The 20,095-nt window shown below is 39.5% G+C and overlaps 1 protein-coding gene across 1 annotated transcript; it reads left to right on the top strand.

The window, feature by feature from the left end:
• The first annotated feature begins 5 nt into the window (after positions 1-5).
• TRMT6 (tRNA methyltransferase 6 non-catalytic subunit) lies at positions 6-17,110 on the top strand. The gene is made up of 11 exons (XM_069852940.1): positions 6-118; positions 2,994-3,121; positions 3,528-3,637; positions 6,509-6,600; positions 6,687-6,770; positions 9,209-9,333; positions 10,654-11,009; positions 11,247-11,326; positions 14,510-14,612; positions 14,694-14,780; positions 16,142-17,110. Exons 1-11 carry the CDS (start codon positions 15-17, stop codon positions 16,313-16,315), a joined length of 1,443 nt encoding a protein of 480 aa, XP_069709041.1. The 5' UTR covers positions 6-14; the 3' UTR covers positions 16,316-17,110.
• The last annotated feature ends 2,985 nt before the right edge of the window (positions 17,111-20,095 follow it).

The following is a 20,095-nucleotide window of genomic DNA, read 5'->3' as shown; positions in this document are numbered from 1 at the left end:
CGGCGGCGGCGGCGATGATGGAGGGTAGTGGGCGTCCCGGCCCGCGCATCTGCGAGGGGGACTGCGCCGTCCTCAAGCGCGGGGACGTCTTTAAAGCGGTGCCCGTGCTGCGGCGGAGGTGAGGGGCTGCTCTGGGGCTGTTTGTCCCGCCTCGGGCGAGTTTGCGCCTTCCTGCCTTCGGCCCCCGGCCTGTGAGGCGGCTGTGGCTGTGGCCGGGCCCGAGGGGGGAGGTCGCGGGGGGCTGTGAGTGAGTAAAGGGTGAATGGGGATGGGAGGCTCTGTAGAGGGATCTTGACAGGCTGGGCCGCTGGGCTGAGACCAGTGGCACGAGGTTCAACAAGTACAAATGCCGGGTCCTGCACTTAGGGAACAACAACCCTGTGCAGTGCTACAGACTAGGAGAAGTCTGTCTAGAAAGCTGCCTGGAGGAGAAAGACCTGCGGGTGTTGGTTGACAGCGACAGAACATGAGCCAGCAGTGTGCCCAGGTGGCCAAGAAGGCCAATGGCATCTTGGCTTGGATCAGAAACGGCGTGGCCAGCAGGTCCAGGGAGGTTATCCTCCCTCTATACTCAGCACTCGTAGGATCGCACCTTGAATCCTGTGTTCAGTTCTGGGCCCTCACCACAAGAAGGATGTTGAGGCTCTGGAGTGAGTCCAGAGAAGAGCGATGAAGCTGGTGAAAGGGCTGGAGAACAAGTTTTACGAGGAGCGGCTGAGAGAGCTGGGGTTGTTTAGCCTGGAGAAGAGGAGGCTGAGGGGAGACCTCATTGCTCTCTATAACTACCTGAAAGGACGTTGTAGAGAGAAGATTGCTGGCCTCTTCTCCAAAGTGACAGGTGATGTGACAAGAGGGAATGGCCTCAGGGGAGGTTCAGATTGGACATCAGGAAAAAAATTTCACAGAAAGGGTCATTGGGCCCTGGAACAGGCTGCCCAGGGAGGTGGTGGAGTCACCATCTCTGGAGCTATTTAAAAGTCGGGTAGACAAGGTACTCAAGGACGTGGTTTAGTGGCAGATAGGAATGGTTGGACTCAATGATCTTAAAGGTCTTTCTTTTCCAACCTAGTGATTCTATGAATGGGGTGTGGGGACAGGCGGTGTGGGTGTGTGGGGTGGAGGTGAGGGGTTAATGAGGGGGGTTATTGAGGGGCGAGGAGGGGGAGAGGAGGCAGGGCTGCGAAGGGGGGGATTGGGGAATCAGTGGAGGGATGGGAGAGTTGTGTGTAGAGAAGTATATGGAGGGGGATAGGGGTGATGTGGGGGGTATTTGTGTGGAGGAGGATGGGTGGGGGTTCTGTGAGTGTCAGTGACCCCCAGCTCTGCCAAGTCAGAATTAACAGCCTCACTGGGCCCGTGTCACAAGCAGTGTGGAAGGTTTTAATGTTGCCTTAGTACCTGCAACCCAAAAACCCCTGGAGCTCTCCTGGCTGCATTCTCTGTAAGAATCAGAAAGATGTTTACAGGTGGTTTTGTGTTGTGGTCAAATTGATGCTGGCTGAATAGGAGAAAAGGTGCAACAAGCCTGAAAAGTACATTTCACATGTAGCTCGCTGTGGTGTGTAATTTTTGTGAGGTGTGACGTTGCCTTGTTAATAACAGGGACTGGCTTCAGTGTTCTCATTGGTGTTAGACTGTAGGAAGATGTTACTTGTCAGTTTTAGGCAGTTACTGTTCTGGAGGGGATGCTATGAAAGGTCTTCTGTTTTGTTTTCCTTGGCCAACTGGCCTAGCAAGAGGCACCTGCACCCCCGCAGAGAAATGCCGTCATCCGTGGGTACAGCCTGGGCTCTTCCCCTCACAACAGGCAATTTTATAGACCGATGTGTTGAAGTCAGCATTAGGCCATGTGGCCATATGTCTGATTCAGTAGCATTGCAATTTAAAGGTACTGTACTTGATTGAGAGTGGTTTAAAGATGTCATATTCTGTTCAGAATGGTCATCAAAATGAAGCTTGAGCATAAACGCAGTTTTTTTATCTGGCTAAATTCTTTTCAGTCATTTCAAGTCTTCCATAATCTTTTATTAGTCTTTCAAAATCTAGATTGGCAGGGATTAATAAACTTTACACAAGCAAGTATAATGCCATATTTTTTTTATGGAGAGGGTTGGTAACATGTCTCTGACAACTTTTTGTCCTTATGCTTTATTTGAAGTCTGGATTGTATTTGAGGATACAAATAATGCCATATGTAAAATATATGCATGAATTGCATACCTCAGTCAGTAGAAAACTTGGAAGTAATAGAGAAAACAACCTTTTTGCTTAGCTTCTGAATTAGCGCTGAGTTTAATCAGCATAAAAAGTTTTTCTACAGGAATATAGGTTAAAATGGCACATATGAAGCTATGAGTTCTGAAACAAAAAAACCCCAAGACTGTACTTGTAACTCCTTTATTTAACAAATTAAGAAAATCAACTATGATCACCTTCAAAACAGCTCCCTTCTGAGCTGGCACACAGCTGCATATAATGCTGCCAGCATTCAAAGCAATGCCACAGATAATTTTCTTCAGAAAATGAGAGGCTGGAGAAGGTTTCTGGTTTTGTTTTCACATCTTTTTGCTTCCACGTATTCTGCTGACAAAAAAATGGGTTCCTGTGAGCAGTGACTTGATCTTTGGGAAGTGGGAGCCAGGTCCGGTGAATAGGGTGGGTGCTCAAGCACAGTGATGTTGTTACGAGCTAAAAATTGCTTCACAAAGCACACACACTGGTATTTTCCATCTGAGGGTAGGAAAATGTCTATATTTGAACACGCATCCACATGTAGTGAGTGAAGCGATTGAGTTGAGCTTTGTCTTGCTGTGACAGGTTAGAACATGTTTCATAACCGTCTCTTTGTCTCTTCTTTCCCACTCTTGGTTTCTGAGCTATAGTGTTAATCTTGGAGGGGGGTTGTGTTTGACCTTATATACCTTTGACTGTTGTGGGTTTCAAAAATAGTAAAAACAATGCTTCTAATATCATTAACTTTCTTATTATTTCAGAAAAATTATTTTTGAGAAGCAGTGGTTCTATCTGGATAATGCCATTGGACATATTTATGGAACTACATTTGAAGTAACTAGTGGTGGAAGCCTCCAGCCAAAGGAAGAGATAGAAGAAGTGACCACAGGTATTTCAGAGGACTGTCTCATATTTGGAAAAATGAGTTCCAGTTAATTTTTCTTTGATAATACCAAAGATGATAGAAAAGCTTTCTATTAATTGTTTGTTAACATTACTTATATTCTTTCTGTCATAGAAGTGCATGGTTTTGTCTTGATCTGCTGTTACACTAGTCCTATAACAAATAAACTTTTTAATATGGGAGAAAATTTGAACCTTTGTTTGGGTGAATATGCATACTAAGGTGTATTTTACATACATTTAATTGATTGCTTAGGCAGTACTTTGCAAGGCGATGAAGCATGTGGGTTTAATCCTGAGAAGTCTGCTTTCTGTGAAACTAAAAGCATACGTTTCTCTGACCTAAGCATATTTAGAGCTAGATTTTACAAATCTATGTCCTTTTTCTTTAGAAACAAAAGAAGCAGGTACAGATAATCGTAACATAGTTGACGATGGAAAGTCTCAAAAACTGACTCATGATGACATAAAGGCTTTGAAGGACAAGGGTATTAAAGGACAGGTAACAATAAGGTTTTCGTGTCATTTCTGTGCTACCCTGATGGTTATATTTTAGTTTATGAAATATGCTCTTCTTTTTATCCATGCATAAATTTCAGTGCTTTTTCTTTGTTCTTCTGCCCAAGTCATGTTTTTCCTAAAGACCTGTTCTCATACAAATGCAAAGGCTATTTTCAGAGAAAACTTCATGTAAGGTTGGCAACTTTGTTGATAGAGAGTAAAGTATTGAATTTTTATGGCATCAGAAGTCATTACAGACAAAAAGAAATATTAAAACCATTAAGGAAAATGCAGCTCACATGATCACCTTTTAGTTTTCTTTGTTTATAAGATTCAAAATACTATTTCTGGGTTACAGATGTATTAAAATTGTGCAATGACTAAACTGCCAAAGGTGTAGGAAAGGATTACGAACAAACACAGAAGTATTAACAAATAGCACTGTGTAATAAATATACTGTCAGTGTGCCTCTAGGTGGTTCCTGCCAAACACACAGTGCCTGTGTTTTATCTGCATTTCAAAAACTAAGAGAGCATTTCTCTTTTGTGAGAAAAGCAATTGTTTTTTACTCTGCACTTTGTAAAAGAGAAGGGAGGCCACCTAAAATGTTAATAAACCATTATAGCCAGTTGTGTTTTGGTCGTATTACCAGCCAAAATTCTCTCTCATCTTTGGTTTACTCATTCTAATAAAAATAAGAAATTGCTTGTGCTTACATCAAGTTCATCTCCGCTTTCAATTTGCTGTTTGCTGCTGCTCTTCAGAACAGCTGTTCTGCTTTTGCCTGCTCAGTAGTGGATGGGGCCAAGGACTTTAGAGTGGTATTTTTTCTGTTTCCATGGTGGTTCTGCTTGTGGTGTTATCTTTTTAAGAATGTACTAATCAATCTAATGTTTTTTTATTCATTCTCGTTGTTCAGAGCAGGCTTTTTTGTATGTCCTCAGCATGTCTGTGCCTTACATCTACCATACTGTTATTTTAGTTTATTAAAATATCCTACTTTGTTAACTTTGGCTTCTGAACTGCAGCTGAATATTCACTTTATACTGTGTTACATTAGCAGCAATAGATATTATTCTTCCATAAATGTCTGGTATAATTTGATCTCATGTTTGTGAATGGCATGTCTTTGTGATGCAGGGTCAGTTTAGAGATAATTATTCTTTGAAATAAAGCAGCCTTGGTGTTAATGGTGTTTGATTTCCCATTACTTCCCAAATCCTTCCCAGGTCCTGAGGGATGGGTTGTTGGGATGCAGACATGAAGTGGCATGTGCTCTGAGGGCATTGCATAGTGCTGCAGTTTCCCTTTGGCTTGTTTTGCTTACCCTACAGAAATATTCCCCAGTTTCCTCACTGTAAGTCTTACTAGGAGGGAGAGGGAACCAACCCAAAACCCCAACAACCCAGACACTACATTTAACGTTTTCCTAGAATAAGGCAAAAAAAAAAAATGTGTTATTTATGCCATTAATAATATATTTTAAGTGCTTTAAGAAATAATGGCTTGAAAAGCAGCAATAGCAAATAAGAAGTACTTGCACCGCTATATTTTGGAGGTGATTCTTAAACCTAGTTGGTGTGCAGTGTCCACATTGAAAATAGTCCTCTTGTCATTCCCCACCCTTTGTGAGGCCAGGTTATAGTATTTATTACTCTTCCTATGTGTTTAGTAGCAACTTATGACAGTTAAACTGCTTTGATCACAACAACCAAAACAGCGTTGTGCAGCATATGTTCTTGTGTTCCAGGCACGTAGACAAACCCCGAGAAATGAAAGGTTTTTTTCTGTTGGAGGTCTTAATGATCACTCCAGGTGGAACCCAAAAGTATGAGGAAGAAAAGTTGGATTGGCAAAGGGAGGACGTTAGAACGAGTTGACCAGGAAACAAAACCTGGAATTCTGAGAAAAACTGGGAGTTAGAGGAGGAACAAGTCGGGGGCAGGACTGTAGGAAATAGTAAGTACTAAAGAGTTTGACATCATGCAAAGAGCTGGTACAGGAGTCTAGCACAGTTTGGGAGGCAGAAGAAATAAAAAGGAGTAAGGAAGGTGTCTGATAAATAACCAGCTTATGAGGGAGGTACTAACACAGTCTGGAGAAGAAGGTGCCCTCAGAGACAGAGATGCTGAAGTTGGATAAGAGACTCAAAGAGGGTTTAAAGTAAATATTAAGTAAGATCTCAGGTGCCTTGTTTTAGTTTTGTAAAATATTTTTTGGCTGTTTAGCTTTACAAAGGGGTAAGGGTACTGCCATACAAACTGGTTACTATGGGGAATGTTAGACTGCCAGAATGTATGTCAGTTGTTCCATAACAACTGTCAATAAACATAACTCTGCCTTATTCTACATAAATTAAATTAAAAATAGCTAATCATTCAGAGAAAGCAGGGTAGTCTCCTTCACATTTGGCATAGGATAAGAATATTTAGATACTGAGGATTTGCAGTAAAGGTTGAAGTAATGACTTGCTGATGCTGAAGGGAACAATCCTGCTTTTTCTTCATTTCTGGCCATACAAGTCTGACCTCTTATGAGTTCTAGCACCTTCCAGGCTCCCTCCCCACAAAATATTCTGTTTCCAGGATAAGCATTTTTAGTTTTAGCATTTTTCGCTGGCAGTATAGTTAAAGAACACTTAGAGGCAGAAGTAAATTATTACATTCCTGATAAAATTCCTGCATGTAGTCAGGGTAGTGCCTCACTTTTCGTGTTGACTAATAGAAATGTACTTTGCCATTAATGTCACTATAAGTTAATGATATGCGTGCCTGGAAGAAAGTATTTTTGGTGTTTCTTTTAAAAAAATCATGCGTGAAATTAATGAGAAATAAATACCAGCTATAGTAAAAATAAATTCTCTTTTCCAAGGAAATAGTTCAGCAGTTAATAGAGAACAGTACAACATTCAGAGACAAAACAGAATTTGCTCAAGATAAATACATAAAGAAGAAGAAAAAAAAGTAAGTGAATTTTAAAGTGGAAAACCATTAGTAGTTTCATAAATTGCTGAACTTGGAATGAGACTGTTACTGTGTGTTTCTTACAGGTATGAGGCAGTTATTACAATTGTGAAGCCATCCACTCGCATTCTTTCAACAATGTATTATGCAAGGGAACCGGGAAAAATTAAGTAAGTTTTCATTTTGTTGTTGTTTTTTTTTTCTCGAATTATAACAAAGAGATTTTAATATTTTTCTAAATTCCTGTATTATACCAGAGTATGTAGTACTTGTATTTCTTCTTTTTTTACTGTTAGTGGAAAGATTGCAAATTAATTAAACATAATGTGATATAGAAAACAAAGCAATATGCTGTTGCAGCAAAGTGTAAACAGTTTTGCATGCAGCATCAGCTTTTACTATTTTCCTACCACCGCCATCTTGCTAATTAGCTATGTTGACAGAAGCTCTTTGCATTTTCAGAGGTATCTTTTACCTGGTTTTAGTTAGTGTCTTATGGTCTCTCTTTTCTGTCTCAGTAATCAAAATAACAAGCCACCTGCAAGAAACAGGATTTTTTTGTCTTTAATTTGTTATGTTTCAAAATCTTCAGTCAGTAGTCTCCAGAAATTAAAAATATGTGGTTAACATCCAAGGTGGGCAATGACAGACATCTAGCCCTGTTTGATTTTCACTTACCTAAATTAAATGTACATTGTTACAGATGTCGCTTAAGATGGACTGATTTATTGTTTGTAAAGTAGTAAAAGTAGATCTAAGATGCTGAGGTTGAGGAGGTCCCACTTTACTGGAGATCAGCAAGTGTAGCATCCATCTACAAGAAGGGATGGAGGGAGGATTTGGGGAACTACAGGCCTGTCAGCATGACCTTGTTGTGGGGAAATGTTATGGAGCAGATTGTCTTGGGTGATGTCATGCAGCATAACCAGGTGATCAGGCCTAATCATCATGGGTTTAGGAAAGGTAGGTCCTACCCAACTAACTTGATCTTCTTGGACAAGATGGCCCACTCAGTGGCTGGATGGCCCGCCCCAGAGAGTTGTGGTGAACGGAGTTCAGCATTGGGGCCAGTTCTGTTTTCCCTCTGCATGAGGGAATCCTCTCAGTAAGTTTGCAGGTGACACCAAATTAGGTGGGAGTGTTGATCTCCTTGAGGGCAGGAGGGCTCTGCAGAGGGGTCTGGACAGGCTGGATCGATTGGGCCAAGGGCCACTGTTATGGGGTTCAACAAGGGCCAAGTGCTGGGTCCTGTACTTGTGACACAGCAAGCCCATGCAGTGCTATAGGCCTGGGGAAGAGTGGCTGGAAAGCTGACCCAGCAGAAAAGGATCTGGGGATGCTGCTTGAGCCAGCAGTGTACCCACATGGCCAAGGTGGCCAACAGCATCCTGGCTTGCATCAGAACTGGTGTGGCCAGCAATAGGGAAGTGATCGGCCTCCTGTACTTGGTACTGGTGAGGACACACCTTGAATACTTTGTGTGGGTTTGGGTCTTTCAGTACAAGAAAGACATCAAAGTGCTGGAGCATGTCCAGAGAAGAGCAGCAAAGCTGGTGAAGGGTCTGGAGCACAAGTCTTACGAGGAGTGGCTGAGGGAACTGGGGTTGTTTCATCTGGAGATGAGGAGGCTGAAGGGAGACTTCTCACTCTCTACAACTACCTGAAAGGCGGTTTTAGTGACATGGGGGTCGGTCTCTTCTGCTGAATAGTGAGAGATAGGGCTTGAGGGAAACTGCCTCAAGTTGTGCTAGGGGAGATTTAGGCTAGATATTAGGAAAAATTATTTCATCAAAAGGGTTGTCAAGCACTGGAACAGGCTGCCCAGGGAAGTGTTTGAATCCCCATCCCTGGGAGTATTTAAAAGATGTGTAGACATGGTACTTAGGGACCTGGCTTAATGCTGAACTTGGAAGCAGTATGTTTATGATTGGACTGGGTGATCTTAGAGGGTCTTCTCCAGCCTAAACGATTCTGTGATTCTGAGACTTAATAACCTCAAGTTTTTGTTATTAAAGGCTTCTCAAACCTTTTTCCTTCTCTTTCCCCCATCTCCTTCATTTGGCTTTACAACTAATTGTAATATATAAATAATTTCCTTGGCCTTCACGGAGTCTTGTCAGTGCAGGTGCTGAAGTCAGTAGAGTTTTGATCCTGGATTGCAGGTAGTGTGTGCTGCCACAAAACTGACAAAATTCATTAAGGTTACATTACTGGATTAGGAATTGCATTCAAATACCACTTGTCTTTAAAAAAATGGCATGCTAGAGAGAACAACAAAAAATTGCAAAGAAGTTTAAAAATTATTTTGCCTGACTGGCAAGGCATGAGATGTGCCCTTCATTATGTGCACCCTGCTTCATATCCTACTTTTGCTATTTTCTTTGTAAACGTGAATGCTGATTCCCTGCTCATTTCTTGTTGGCTCTGGTTCTAGTGCTTCCTTATTACCAGGTAGTTAATTTTAGGTTTCTGCATGGTGATTCTGAAGGCCACTGGTGCTGTTCCTGAAAATCTATCAATAATTCAATATTTTTGACAGGCTACAGGAACAGTATTTCTAACAGCATGGAAACTGATCTGGTATTTCTTAAAACCCTCTATCTTCTAGCCACTTGCGATATGACACCTTAGCTCAGATGTTGACTTTAGGAAACATCCGTGCTGGCAACAAGATGATTGTAATGGAAACATGTGCAGGCCTGGTGCTGGGTGCGGTGATGGAACGAATGGGAGGTAAGTGACGTGATAGCTTTAGTAACAGACTGAGGCCTTACTTGAAACTGAAGAAATACACATCTCTGATAACTTCAAAGTACTTCCTCGGTTTTTCAAGTCTACTCCTACTGTGTCCAATCATCAGAGAGATGCTTCCATTGGAGCAAGTTGCATTTTGCCTATTTCAGTTACATTTATGTTTTGCTGTTGACAAAAAAAATAGAAATTTAAAGTGGACACTGCTGTATGTAGACCAATATTAGTTTCTGTCCTAGCATAATGAAATTGTGTTTGGAAAAGACTGCAAGGAGCTTGCATGCAGATTCTTCCCAGGCATCTGGGGAGCCTAGGAAAGTGAATCACAGAAAACAGGAATAATAACACTGGAATTCAGACAGCCCATGACACTGAAAATATTGTCATTCCTCTTGTTCACTGTGCCATAGATTTAAAGTTTGCAAAATGTGTACTTTAAAAGTAGTATGTAGCATTTTCTTGAGAAGTTTGTGCTAGTATTTGTGCTAGAAGTTTCTCTTAGTATTCTAGGAAGAATTTGAGGGTTTTTCTATTTCTCAAACTCAGTTAATTAGTTTCATTGTAAGTCATTCAAAGACACTAAACAGAGGTGACAGTTACATTCCAGAAGCCTGTAGAGGTAGGATGTTATGCAATATTGCACACCCAGATGTGCTGACTGTCAGGCAAGAAGCACACAGACAGTTATAGTATAAATTGTTTTTGTGTTTCAGCAACTTTTGTCTTAAGGCATACTTTCTGAAGTAAATTAAGTAAGGTCCAATTTCAATATAACTATTGAAAAGTTCTTTTAACCTTATCTAAACGTCTGACATCCCTTCCTTTAGAGGGGCAGTCTGGATATTGAAGGAATGCTTTACCTATTAATGCCATTTAAATTATTTTTTATTTTTATCAAAACTACTCCATATTTATAAGTAACAAATACTGTAGAAAAATTGTCTTTTTAATTCTCGATTAATTTAGCTTTTCTAACGATTTGTCACTGCTTATGTGTTTTGTGCTAATCCTAAATACCTGTTCAATCACAGAATGGTTTGGGTTGGAATGGGCCTTTAAAGGTCATCCAATCCAAACCCACGGCTAGGAGCAGGGACACACATAGACTTTCAGTTACCTTCCGAGTCTTCTGAGTTGCAGAAACTTCCAATAAACATTTTCCACCTTGAGGTAGCAGGCTTTTAAATGTGGTGAAGGTTAGACTAAGAGCTGGGAATTTACTTAAGTGTTCTTAAATGCTTGCTTCGTTGGTCCCAGAAATTCTGGCTTTCTAATGTGTTTTTAATTCTTTCACTCTTGTAGGCTATGGATCCATTATTCAGATGTATCCAGGAGGGGGACCAGTTAGAGCTGCTACCAGTTGTTTTGGATTTCCAAAGCCCTTTTTTGATAATCTTCATGAATTTCCTCTCAGCAAAGTGGATAGTCTCCTCTCTGGGACATTTTCTACAGAGACTCTTCCCTCAGAACCTGAAGATAGTGTGCTACTAGAAGAAGAAAGCAATGGATTGACTGGTAAGAAGCAGGCTTCCCTACAGGAAGCGGAAGAGGATTCTACTACTGAAACAGCTATGGAGATTAACGAAACAGAAGAGCAAGAAACAATGGACATCAATGCTGAAGATGTAGAATTTAAAGAGATTAAAGAAAAAGAAAATGTAAGAATATTTATTGTGACTATTCAAGTTTTATAACATCTGTATATTTAAAATTCTGCTCTCTGAATCAGACATGCTGAAATACAGTTAATTCAGGTGTTAAAGTGGAACTCTGCAAGTTGTCTTTTGTTTTACATTAAGCTATTTAAGATGCAAAAAAATGCAAATTCAGTCCATGCAGTTGTGATCTAATACATAATTACCATAAGTGCATACTAATTGCTTTGTTGTTCAAAGGTTCGAGAAAAAAAACAATGGGAGAGAAGGAAGAAGCTAATAGAAGCTGCTGCTTTGTTAAGAGAGAAGAATGCTGATGGGTGAGTGAGTTTGTAGTCAGAAAGGTCTTCTGTATGAAAACACATCTACAGATAATAATTTCCTTTGAAACAAATAAAAGCTTTGTCTTAGAAATACCCTATTTTTTTCTTAATGTTTACAAGCAAGCAGTCAACCTAGGTGTGTTTGGGGTCTTGTTTGGTTCTTATCTAGTTGAGATTTTTTTCTATTATTAAATGGTTTGAAATTTCATGACCTAAAAGTTATAATGTCCTGACTAGTTATGAGTAAATGTTTAAAAATAAAATTAAAAAGTCTATTCTAAGCAAAGAGAAACAGAATCCAGGTAGATTGTAATACTAAATGACTGCTGATAAAAATCACAGGATTCTAATTGACGAAGTAGAACCTGAGGTTTTGAGTTTATTAAATAGGAGCTATGTTTGTTTGGTGGTTGAGTTGGTTGGTTTGTTTTTAGAGACTAATTTCTTCGTCACACAGGAAACACCACTTAACTTCATCTTACCCGCTTTAGCTGGGATCACTTGTTCCCAAGGAACAACTTAACATGAAGATTTAATATCAGAAGTTTAAAACAAACATGATAAACATAGGAGCATTTGGTGGTTGTGCCCTTTTCATTATGTTCTTGGCAAATGCTGGAGTGATTTGAGTTAATCAAGTAACATTGATTTAGTTAATTTAATAACACTCATATTCACTTTTTCCTCCTAAGAGTATTGGCTCGCTGGGAATAAAACCGTTGTGCTTAAATAAATTTTAATACCCATTTGTTGGTCATGTTTAAATGCTTGTTTAATTTTTTTTAATTATTATGAAATGTTGTAACTCATGCTCATTCATATTCTGGTGTATCTCATCTAGCATATTTTAAGTGGCAGAATGAGCCTTTTAAGTAGAGATGCAGTGACAGGTCAGTCAGTGTTCTCTGAAGCAATATAACAGTAAAGGATGTTTGTAAAAGTACTGCACGTATGTTTGGTAGCCCTGGCACTGCTGTCAATGCCTGTGGGTGACCATTAAGCTGCCTAAACAGCGGAAGTGTTTTGTTCTGCTTTTAGTGCTCTCTCCTGCACCCATCTTTATAATTAATGTCTGTGTGGGGTCTGGCAAAGCGAAAATTAATATTTAACTTCACTTGATTTTTTTCCTGTAATGTAAAATAGTATATTCGGTTGATGATTAGCTTTGAGTTTAAGGAAGCCTATTTGGTATTTGTTTCTTGTTCATTTGTTTTCAGTCACTTGTGTACTTCTTTTGTCCTTTGTAGTATGTGAAAGCTGTAACAGATCGTATACTTGAAGGGATGAGTGATTTCTTGCTTTAGGAAGTCTTCGGCATGATGTGGGGGAAGAGGAGTTTATGGTGTCCAGAAGGCAGTGTCCTCTGGCTCAGTCAGGGCTGCCTTTCTTCAGTCATCAGCCTTTCACTGCCTGCTGTTTGTGGGTGATTGCTAGAACCACAGGGTAGATACACTGCTAAGCCAGAAAAATAGGCATGGAATAAAGAAATGCTTTGAACTACCAACTTAGCATGTTAGTACAAGCAGGCAGGGAAGTTAGCGTTTGTTTTGTTTTGCAAGAGAGAAATGGGAAAAGGATGGGTAAAATCAGGTTAAAATTAGAGGTGGGGAGAAAGATAAGGACTTACTGTCAGAGTAAAGAAAGACTGATCATTAGGTAAAGATGGGCACCAACTTTAGAAAAATTACTTCTTGAGATCCTGAATTTTACAGTATTTACTATTTAATGTAGAAGATACAATCTTAATAAAATTTGTCTTCTGTGCTGTTACGCAGTGAAACAGTCATCCTGTTAGACCTATTTTTTTGGTTCCATTTATGAGAGTTGCAGTCTGTCATAGCTGTTTGAGGGGGAATAAGGAAGACGTTCACTGGGGATTTGGTATTCTTCTGTAGGAGACTCTTTAAGAAAGGCTATTAAATTTTTCTGATGGGATGAAAGTGGAAATTGGTTATAGACTTTCCATGTATTCAGAATTAAGTGTATCCCCTCTCTCTACCCTTCCCTGCCCTTCCTCTAGCTATTCCTTATCCTCTCTCACCCATTTACGTTAATTTTGCAACTGGCCAGGCAACCTGCTGACAGCAATATGTGCTGCCATATGAGAGAACAGAATTTGATTATTTTTTTTTTTTTACTGTCTCTCTCATCTCTCACTTAACCTTCCTGTTGTCTGGCAGTGTCAGTGCAGCTCTCCAAGCCTTTTGAGACACAGTCTGGAGCCTTTTTTCTTTATGATCCCTGTGGTTAATTACTGAGCACAAATTTTTAAGTTTGGATTTGACATAAGTTGCCTGGAAGTCCATGATGAGCAGAAAACCAAAATGGAAACAGCTAAAAAGAGTTCTTTCACCCTTTTTCTCTCTATTGTGTTTAGAAAATTGAACAGCAATTTTTACTCCCGTTTGTTAGGCAAGTTTGATGGTGTCTCCACTGTTGTACATTCCCCTGGAGAAAAAATGTTAACTGATGGGTCATCTCATATTGCATCTGTATCCTGGAAAAGTAGTTTGTTTAGCCCAGCCTTTCTACACAAGTACTACTTACTAATTTATTAAATAATTTCTTGCAATCTAGTTTAGCAGTGGGTTTTTTTCATTAGATAGCTGTGGAGAATCTTAACCTGTAATTTTAATCTGTAAATCAAAGTTGCACTATGATATTAAAATCACAGTGGAGAATAAAGTATGAAGCCTTTAAGTTGGCAAGGACAATTTCTTTTTCAAAGATTTTTAGTCATTAAGGGATTATTGTCTTCCTAAATAATAACTATTTTTATATAAAACTATATTTAATGAAGATTACCCAGTCTAAGGGATCATGACTGAGGTTATGTTTTAAGCAACCATCAGTTGTCACAAAATTTAAGTTACATTTGGACAATGGTCTTAGGGTAGAGAAAGCAGCATGCAAATTTTTGTGGCGCTCAGCACAGCTGAAATGAGTGATTCTGCAATGTGTTTAATATATTGCACTTTAGGGAACAAATGTTTTATCCTCTTAATTATGCAAGTAGGAAATAATGATTTGTTTTTGTATTTTGGGAGTTCTTGGAGCCATGAAAACATGCTGATTAGCAACATCTAAACTGTAACTGATCGCTGTTAAGTAGGAGAAAATGTCACTTGATGAATAGGTTTTAAAAGCAGAAAAGTAATACACGTGAAATTTCTTTTGCAGCTTAATTGTAGCCAGCAAGTTTCATCCTACTCCTTTATTACTTACTTTATTGGAATTTGTTGCTCCTTCAAGGCCTTTTGTTGTCTACTGCCTGTATAAAGAGGTAAACCAAATATGCTACTTTCGCTGTTATAGTTTAATTTTGAGACTATTCTGCTCTATAACCTACTGTTTGTTTTTTAAGCCATTATTAGAATGTTACACAAAGCTGAGGGAAAGAGGTGGTGTTATTAACCTGAAGCTGTCTGAAACCTGGCTACGAAACTATCAGGTAAGGATTGCAATGAGTGCCTGTCAAAACTGCATAAATACTGGAGCGTAAAGAACTCTCTGAAAAATACTTTTTAGACTGACTGAAACTATGTATAAGCTCGTACATTTGTTTTACCTGAGAGCAGTGGGAAAATAGTCTGAAAATGTTTAATGCTTCATCACAACAATTTCAAATGGTAATACTTCATTTCCTTCTTACAAAACGTTTAATTTAAGCATCTGCTGAAACATCTACTCAGTGACAGATGTAATAGTTGAGTGGGTTTAGTGACTAGCCTCAAGTGTGTAAGAGATGTAGTAAAATACAAGTGTTTACTAATTTCCAATTGTTTTGATAGCTGAAAAAAAACCATGGAACTTTAAGAATGGTGGTGACTTACAAAGTCAGTGCGTTCAAATAACATGTTTCCTGGAACTAAAGTAATAAGAGTCTGGGAACTGAATAATAAAAACAAGATGAGAGGGGAAAACGTCTCCTCAGTGGAAAATGTCAGTTTAACTAACTTTGAATTAGATGTTTGCAAATGTGGTGTAGTCTCTCTGCTATGAAAAGGCAGAAGTATGTCTGATCTCTAAGCAGCTTACCACCTCTGAAGAGGTCTGGGCATTTCACTGACTTTCTCCTTGCTCATAGGCTTCTGGAGTCCGTAAGGAATTTAGGGGGTGACTTGATTCAAGGGTGGCCATGGTTGCTGACTATTGATCAGGCAACCAAAATGGGAATGATTAGGAGATTGATAGATGAGGATGTTAGCCCGAGTTAGGCTTGGCAAGGGCTACTGTGTCGAGGTGCCATTAGGAACAATACTGTATCGTCTCCTGGACACACGTAAATCAGGTTAGAACTGTGATGGCAGTCAAAGCAAGAAGGAAGCACAGGTGAAGAGGAAGCTGTACTTACAGAAAAGTACAGCGTAGCTGAAAGTGATGTTTCATTGCTGTGTTTTACCTTAAGAGTAGTTACCTAAAGATGATAGTACCAGAACTGGAAATTGCTGTGTTACTTAACAGTGTTTCCTTAAACCAGCTAGGGTCTCTTGCAGGGTACACCAATTCTGAACATATTAATGAGACCTTCATGTATCCCAAACACTGAATTTATGATTTTGCTGAAATACCATGAAGAAGTAATCAGTAAGGCAGTAGCTTGTATTCTTACGTATTTCTATAACTGATTTCTGGTACGCAGATACTTTGCCCTTTAAGGATAGATAAATACACTTTCCAAATGTCTGTCTGCCATTGTGGCTGGGAAAAAAAATCACATCTTATACTGTAAGCTTAAATTACACAATTTGTCCTGGACAGAGAATGACTTTTTACCTTTTTTTTTTTTTTATTTGTTTTGGTTTTTTAAAGGTCTTACCAGATCGAAGCCATCCAAAACTGACAATGAGTGGAGGTGGAGGGTACCTTCTATCTGGGATAACTGTTGTCTTGGATAAGGGCAAATCTGATGCCAGTAATTTAGAAGCACTGAAGATGGACGAGCCATCATCTAAAAGATGCAAAATTCAAGACCTTCATTGTTAACATTTGAAGAAATGATTTGGTTTGAGGATCTCAGAAGTCGTACTGTTAGTAAAATAACAAGTATAGTTTGTGTGCTCTTGACAGCACAAAAATTGTACCTGTCATACACCTGTCAAAAAAGCAGCAGAACTGCATGATGGGGAGGACTGTCCCACTCCTCCTTTACCAGTTTATGTGATTAGAATGAGGAGAAAAACCCTTGGAAGCAAACATTCCGAAAACACACTAGCTTCAGAAAGAAGAGAAGATCAAGAGAAGATAAAGAATCTGTGAAGGCATTCTGTTTGTTGCCAAAACTGGATGTGATTAAGTAGTTTTTTAAAAGGTTGAGTCCAAATCAACACATCTAACATAGCTTCCAGTTTTCCCAGAAGTGCATTAAGGTAACACATTTTATGTAGTGATCTGCTCCCTCTATGGACACAGAGCCTGGCTGTGTTCAGTAATTTAAGGAAGAGGAATGAACAGCAAGAACCATAAAATTTTTCTGAAGGAACAATAAAAATAGAATACCGATACCAGAACTTGACCCCATTTTTACCTGAAATAAATACAGAAGAGAAAGAGCATAAATTAAAATACCAAATATTTAAACGGAATGTCTCTATTAGTATTACCTGTCATTTTCCTGAGAGTCATTATGCATTTTTATTAGAAGATAAAACTATTTTGAAAACCGCTATATGTATATATATTTATTCTACTGTTTTATCTTTCATGATGTGTAGCTTTTTAATTATTTTTTTTAACTTTGCATTTGTCATTTCAATTAAACTGCAGGATTTTTTTCCTAATGAGATTTCTTTTTCTTTCTTAGCAGAGGCTTTAGAGAATACCATTGCTGGCTGCACCTCATTGAAGCCCCTGTGGGGAGCTTTAGGGCACTGTGGGAGCTCATAGAGCCACCAGGATTTGGCTTCCATTCTTGAGTTCTCATCAGGGGGAATGAGGAGCTTTGGGATCAGGTAATCAGACTTCGTAAAGCTGTAACGTTCTGTATATTGAGAAGGGTAAGGCCCTTTTAGGTAGCTCAAAACAAAGTAAAATACGCATTCTGTTTTGTGTGAAGAAGCAGTTCAAGATTTCCCTTAGGTGAACAGATACAGTATGTTTTCAAGTTTTTGTCATCCTCTGTTCTGGTTTGGTTTTTTTAACTTATCTTTTTTTCTTATATTTTTATGGAAAGTTTTTACTCTTATTACTTGTGTGAAAACCCACAAATAGAGAGATTGAAGGTTTCACCATCTCCTCTGTATTTGACCAAGCATGTGAATCTGAAAAGTATTGTTTGTCCCTCTCCCTTTCCATACAGTGCAAGTGTTGCAAATCACATGTACAGAAGAGAACATGTGTGGCTTTCACTTTAAAAGTGGCTTCATTTAAAAAAAAAAAATCTGAATTTTTCAACTTCTGTGAAGAATTAATGTGAAAGGAGGAAAGAGAAGTTTTCCTTTACTGCGTGGTTGCATGTACATACTGAGGGTAAACTGGGACTTTGAAAGCAGCCGACACCCAGTATATGATGAAATTCTGAGATGACCTAGCTTAGAGCAATGGACAGGAGCCTGGGAGCTTGGGAAAGGCAAGGAAACCATGAAATCACTGAAAATCAGGAGATTAATACCAAAAAAATTGTCTTACTCCTTAGTTTTCTTACCTGTAAAGTAGGCACAGGTACTTCTCTGCCATTTCCATTGACCTGGTAGGTACATGGCTATCATATTTTACAGCACTAGGAAGGTGTAAGAATTTACCCAGTAAAAGTGAGGTTAAGCAACCACCATACATTTTAAATCTTACTTCTTACCTTATAGAACATGATAAACATCATAACCTTAGGACAAGTAGTTTTATTTGTAGAAGAAGAGTATCAGTTTTGAGAAAGAAACAATATTGGAACACTGGAAACATTATTTTAGATTGAAATCAGACTGGTTCACTTTACCAGTGTCAACACTAATACGCTTTCAATGCTGATTCCTGTCCCTATTTTTTAAAATGCACCATAGTGCTTTTTACAGTGAAAGAGAGTAAGAAACAATTAATGTAAAATATTCCAAATTATTGATGTGTCAAATACATGGAACGTATTCTGTATATATTAGTGGAAGACCACAGCTTGATAGAACATAGTTTCTATTTGAACGGAAATAAATGATGCTATAATAGAATCACAGAATAACCAGGTTGGAAGAGACCCACCGGATCATCGAGTCCAACCGTTCCCATCAAACACTAAACCATATCCCTCAGCACCTCATCCACCCGTGCCTTAAACACCTGCAGGGAAGGTGACTCCACCACCTCCCTGGGCAGCCTGTTCCAGTGCCCAATGACCCTTTCTGTAAAGAATTTTTTCCTAACGTCTAGCCTAAACCTCCCCTGGCGGAGCTTGAGGCCATTCCCTCTTGTCCTGTCCCCTGTCACTTGGGAGAAGAGGCCAGCACCCTCCTCTCTACAACGTCCTTTCAGGTAGTTGTAGAGAGCAATGAGGTCACCCCTCAGCCTCCTCTTCTCCAGGCTAAACAACCCCAGCTCTCTCAGCCGCTCCTCATAAGGCCTGTAATAGAAACATTGTAGAAATGCAAGTTAGGATTTTTTTAAATACTTGGGAGCCTTTATGTTCATACAAGTAACAAATTAGGGAAAAATCCAGAACAAATGAGAAGAGTGAAAGTACATCCTGTAAGTTCTTAACAGAAGCTGAAAGTAGCTGCTGTAATGAAAAGAAAAATTATAAAAGATAGAGTGAGGAACAGGACAGTGATCCTTGCATTCCTGTATTTAGTCTCCATAAAGCCTAGCTCCGGAACATGATAACTACTAGAACCTCAAGAATGTCCAAGGAATTCTGTCTCTGGAAGTATAAAATGTAACAGATCAGTATAATTTAATGTTGGTCAATGATGTGGAGATAAGGCATGGGGAAAGGTAGTGGAGATTAAACCACAGGTGGATTCCTTAAAGCAGGATTAATGTTCAGACCGCGGAGTTCTGCAGAAGTTGTCCCTTGGAAGGGACAGAGAACTTGGCTGGGTTGGGCAGGCCGAGAAACCAGCTTCCATGTTTCAGGCCTGTTTGTGGTAGGCAGGGCTGTCGCTGGGACAGCGTGTTTATTACAGCGCGAGCAAGCTCAGGGGCTCCTAAAGGTATCACTGCTATTAACCATCAGCTCAGGAGCTGGTTTTATCCCTGCTTTTAGTCATAATGCAGAACAGACAACTGCCTTAGCTATGCAAATTTGCTGAAAATAGGAGCAGATTAAAAGAAATAAATAGTTACCAAGCTCTCCATTCCTGTATTTTACTAAACTACATATCAAATTCACCATTCATCAGGGGTGCATGAGCCAGAAGTGAGACACCGCTTTTTCAGAAGCCAAAACCACCATTTCCACTTTGTTTGATTTCCTGGAACAAGGATATACATCTTATACTCCCATACTTATCCTTAATTGTGCTGCCAAAAGCAGGCCTATTGCTTTTAAACAATGTGAATTAATGGAAATGATATTGGCTGTTTAAAAAAAGCTGTAGTATTGCCCATCAAAAAATCTTGAATAAGCAATGCAAATGTGTGGATAAAAATGGAACAGGCGGGAGCCGTCAGAACAGCCACTCGGCTCTAGGTGCTTGTGGCGTCAGCCGTGCAGAGCAACGTGCAGAGCAGAGACAGGCAACAGATCAAAGGGCTGTCACAAAGCTCTGGGAGTCCGTGCAATGAGATTTGGTTTTAAAGCCTTTCAAGGGACATATTTTTAAGCAAAGCACTGCTGATTCA

Source organism: Phaenicophaeus curvirostris, chromosome 2 (assembly GCF_032191515.1).
Source record: "Phaenicophaeus curvirostris isolate KB17595 chromosome 2, BPBGC_Pcur_1.0, whole genome shotgun sequence".
NCBI classification, from domain to species: Eukaryota; Metazoa; Chordata; class Aves; order Cuculiformes; family Cuculidae; genus Phaenicophaeus; species Phaenicophaeus curvirostris.
The sequence above is the reverse complement of the archived record's forward strand: the minus strand, read 5'-3'. Positions and strand labels throughout refer to the sequence as shown.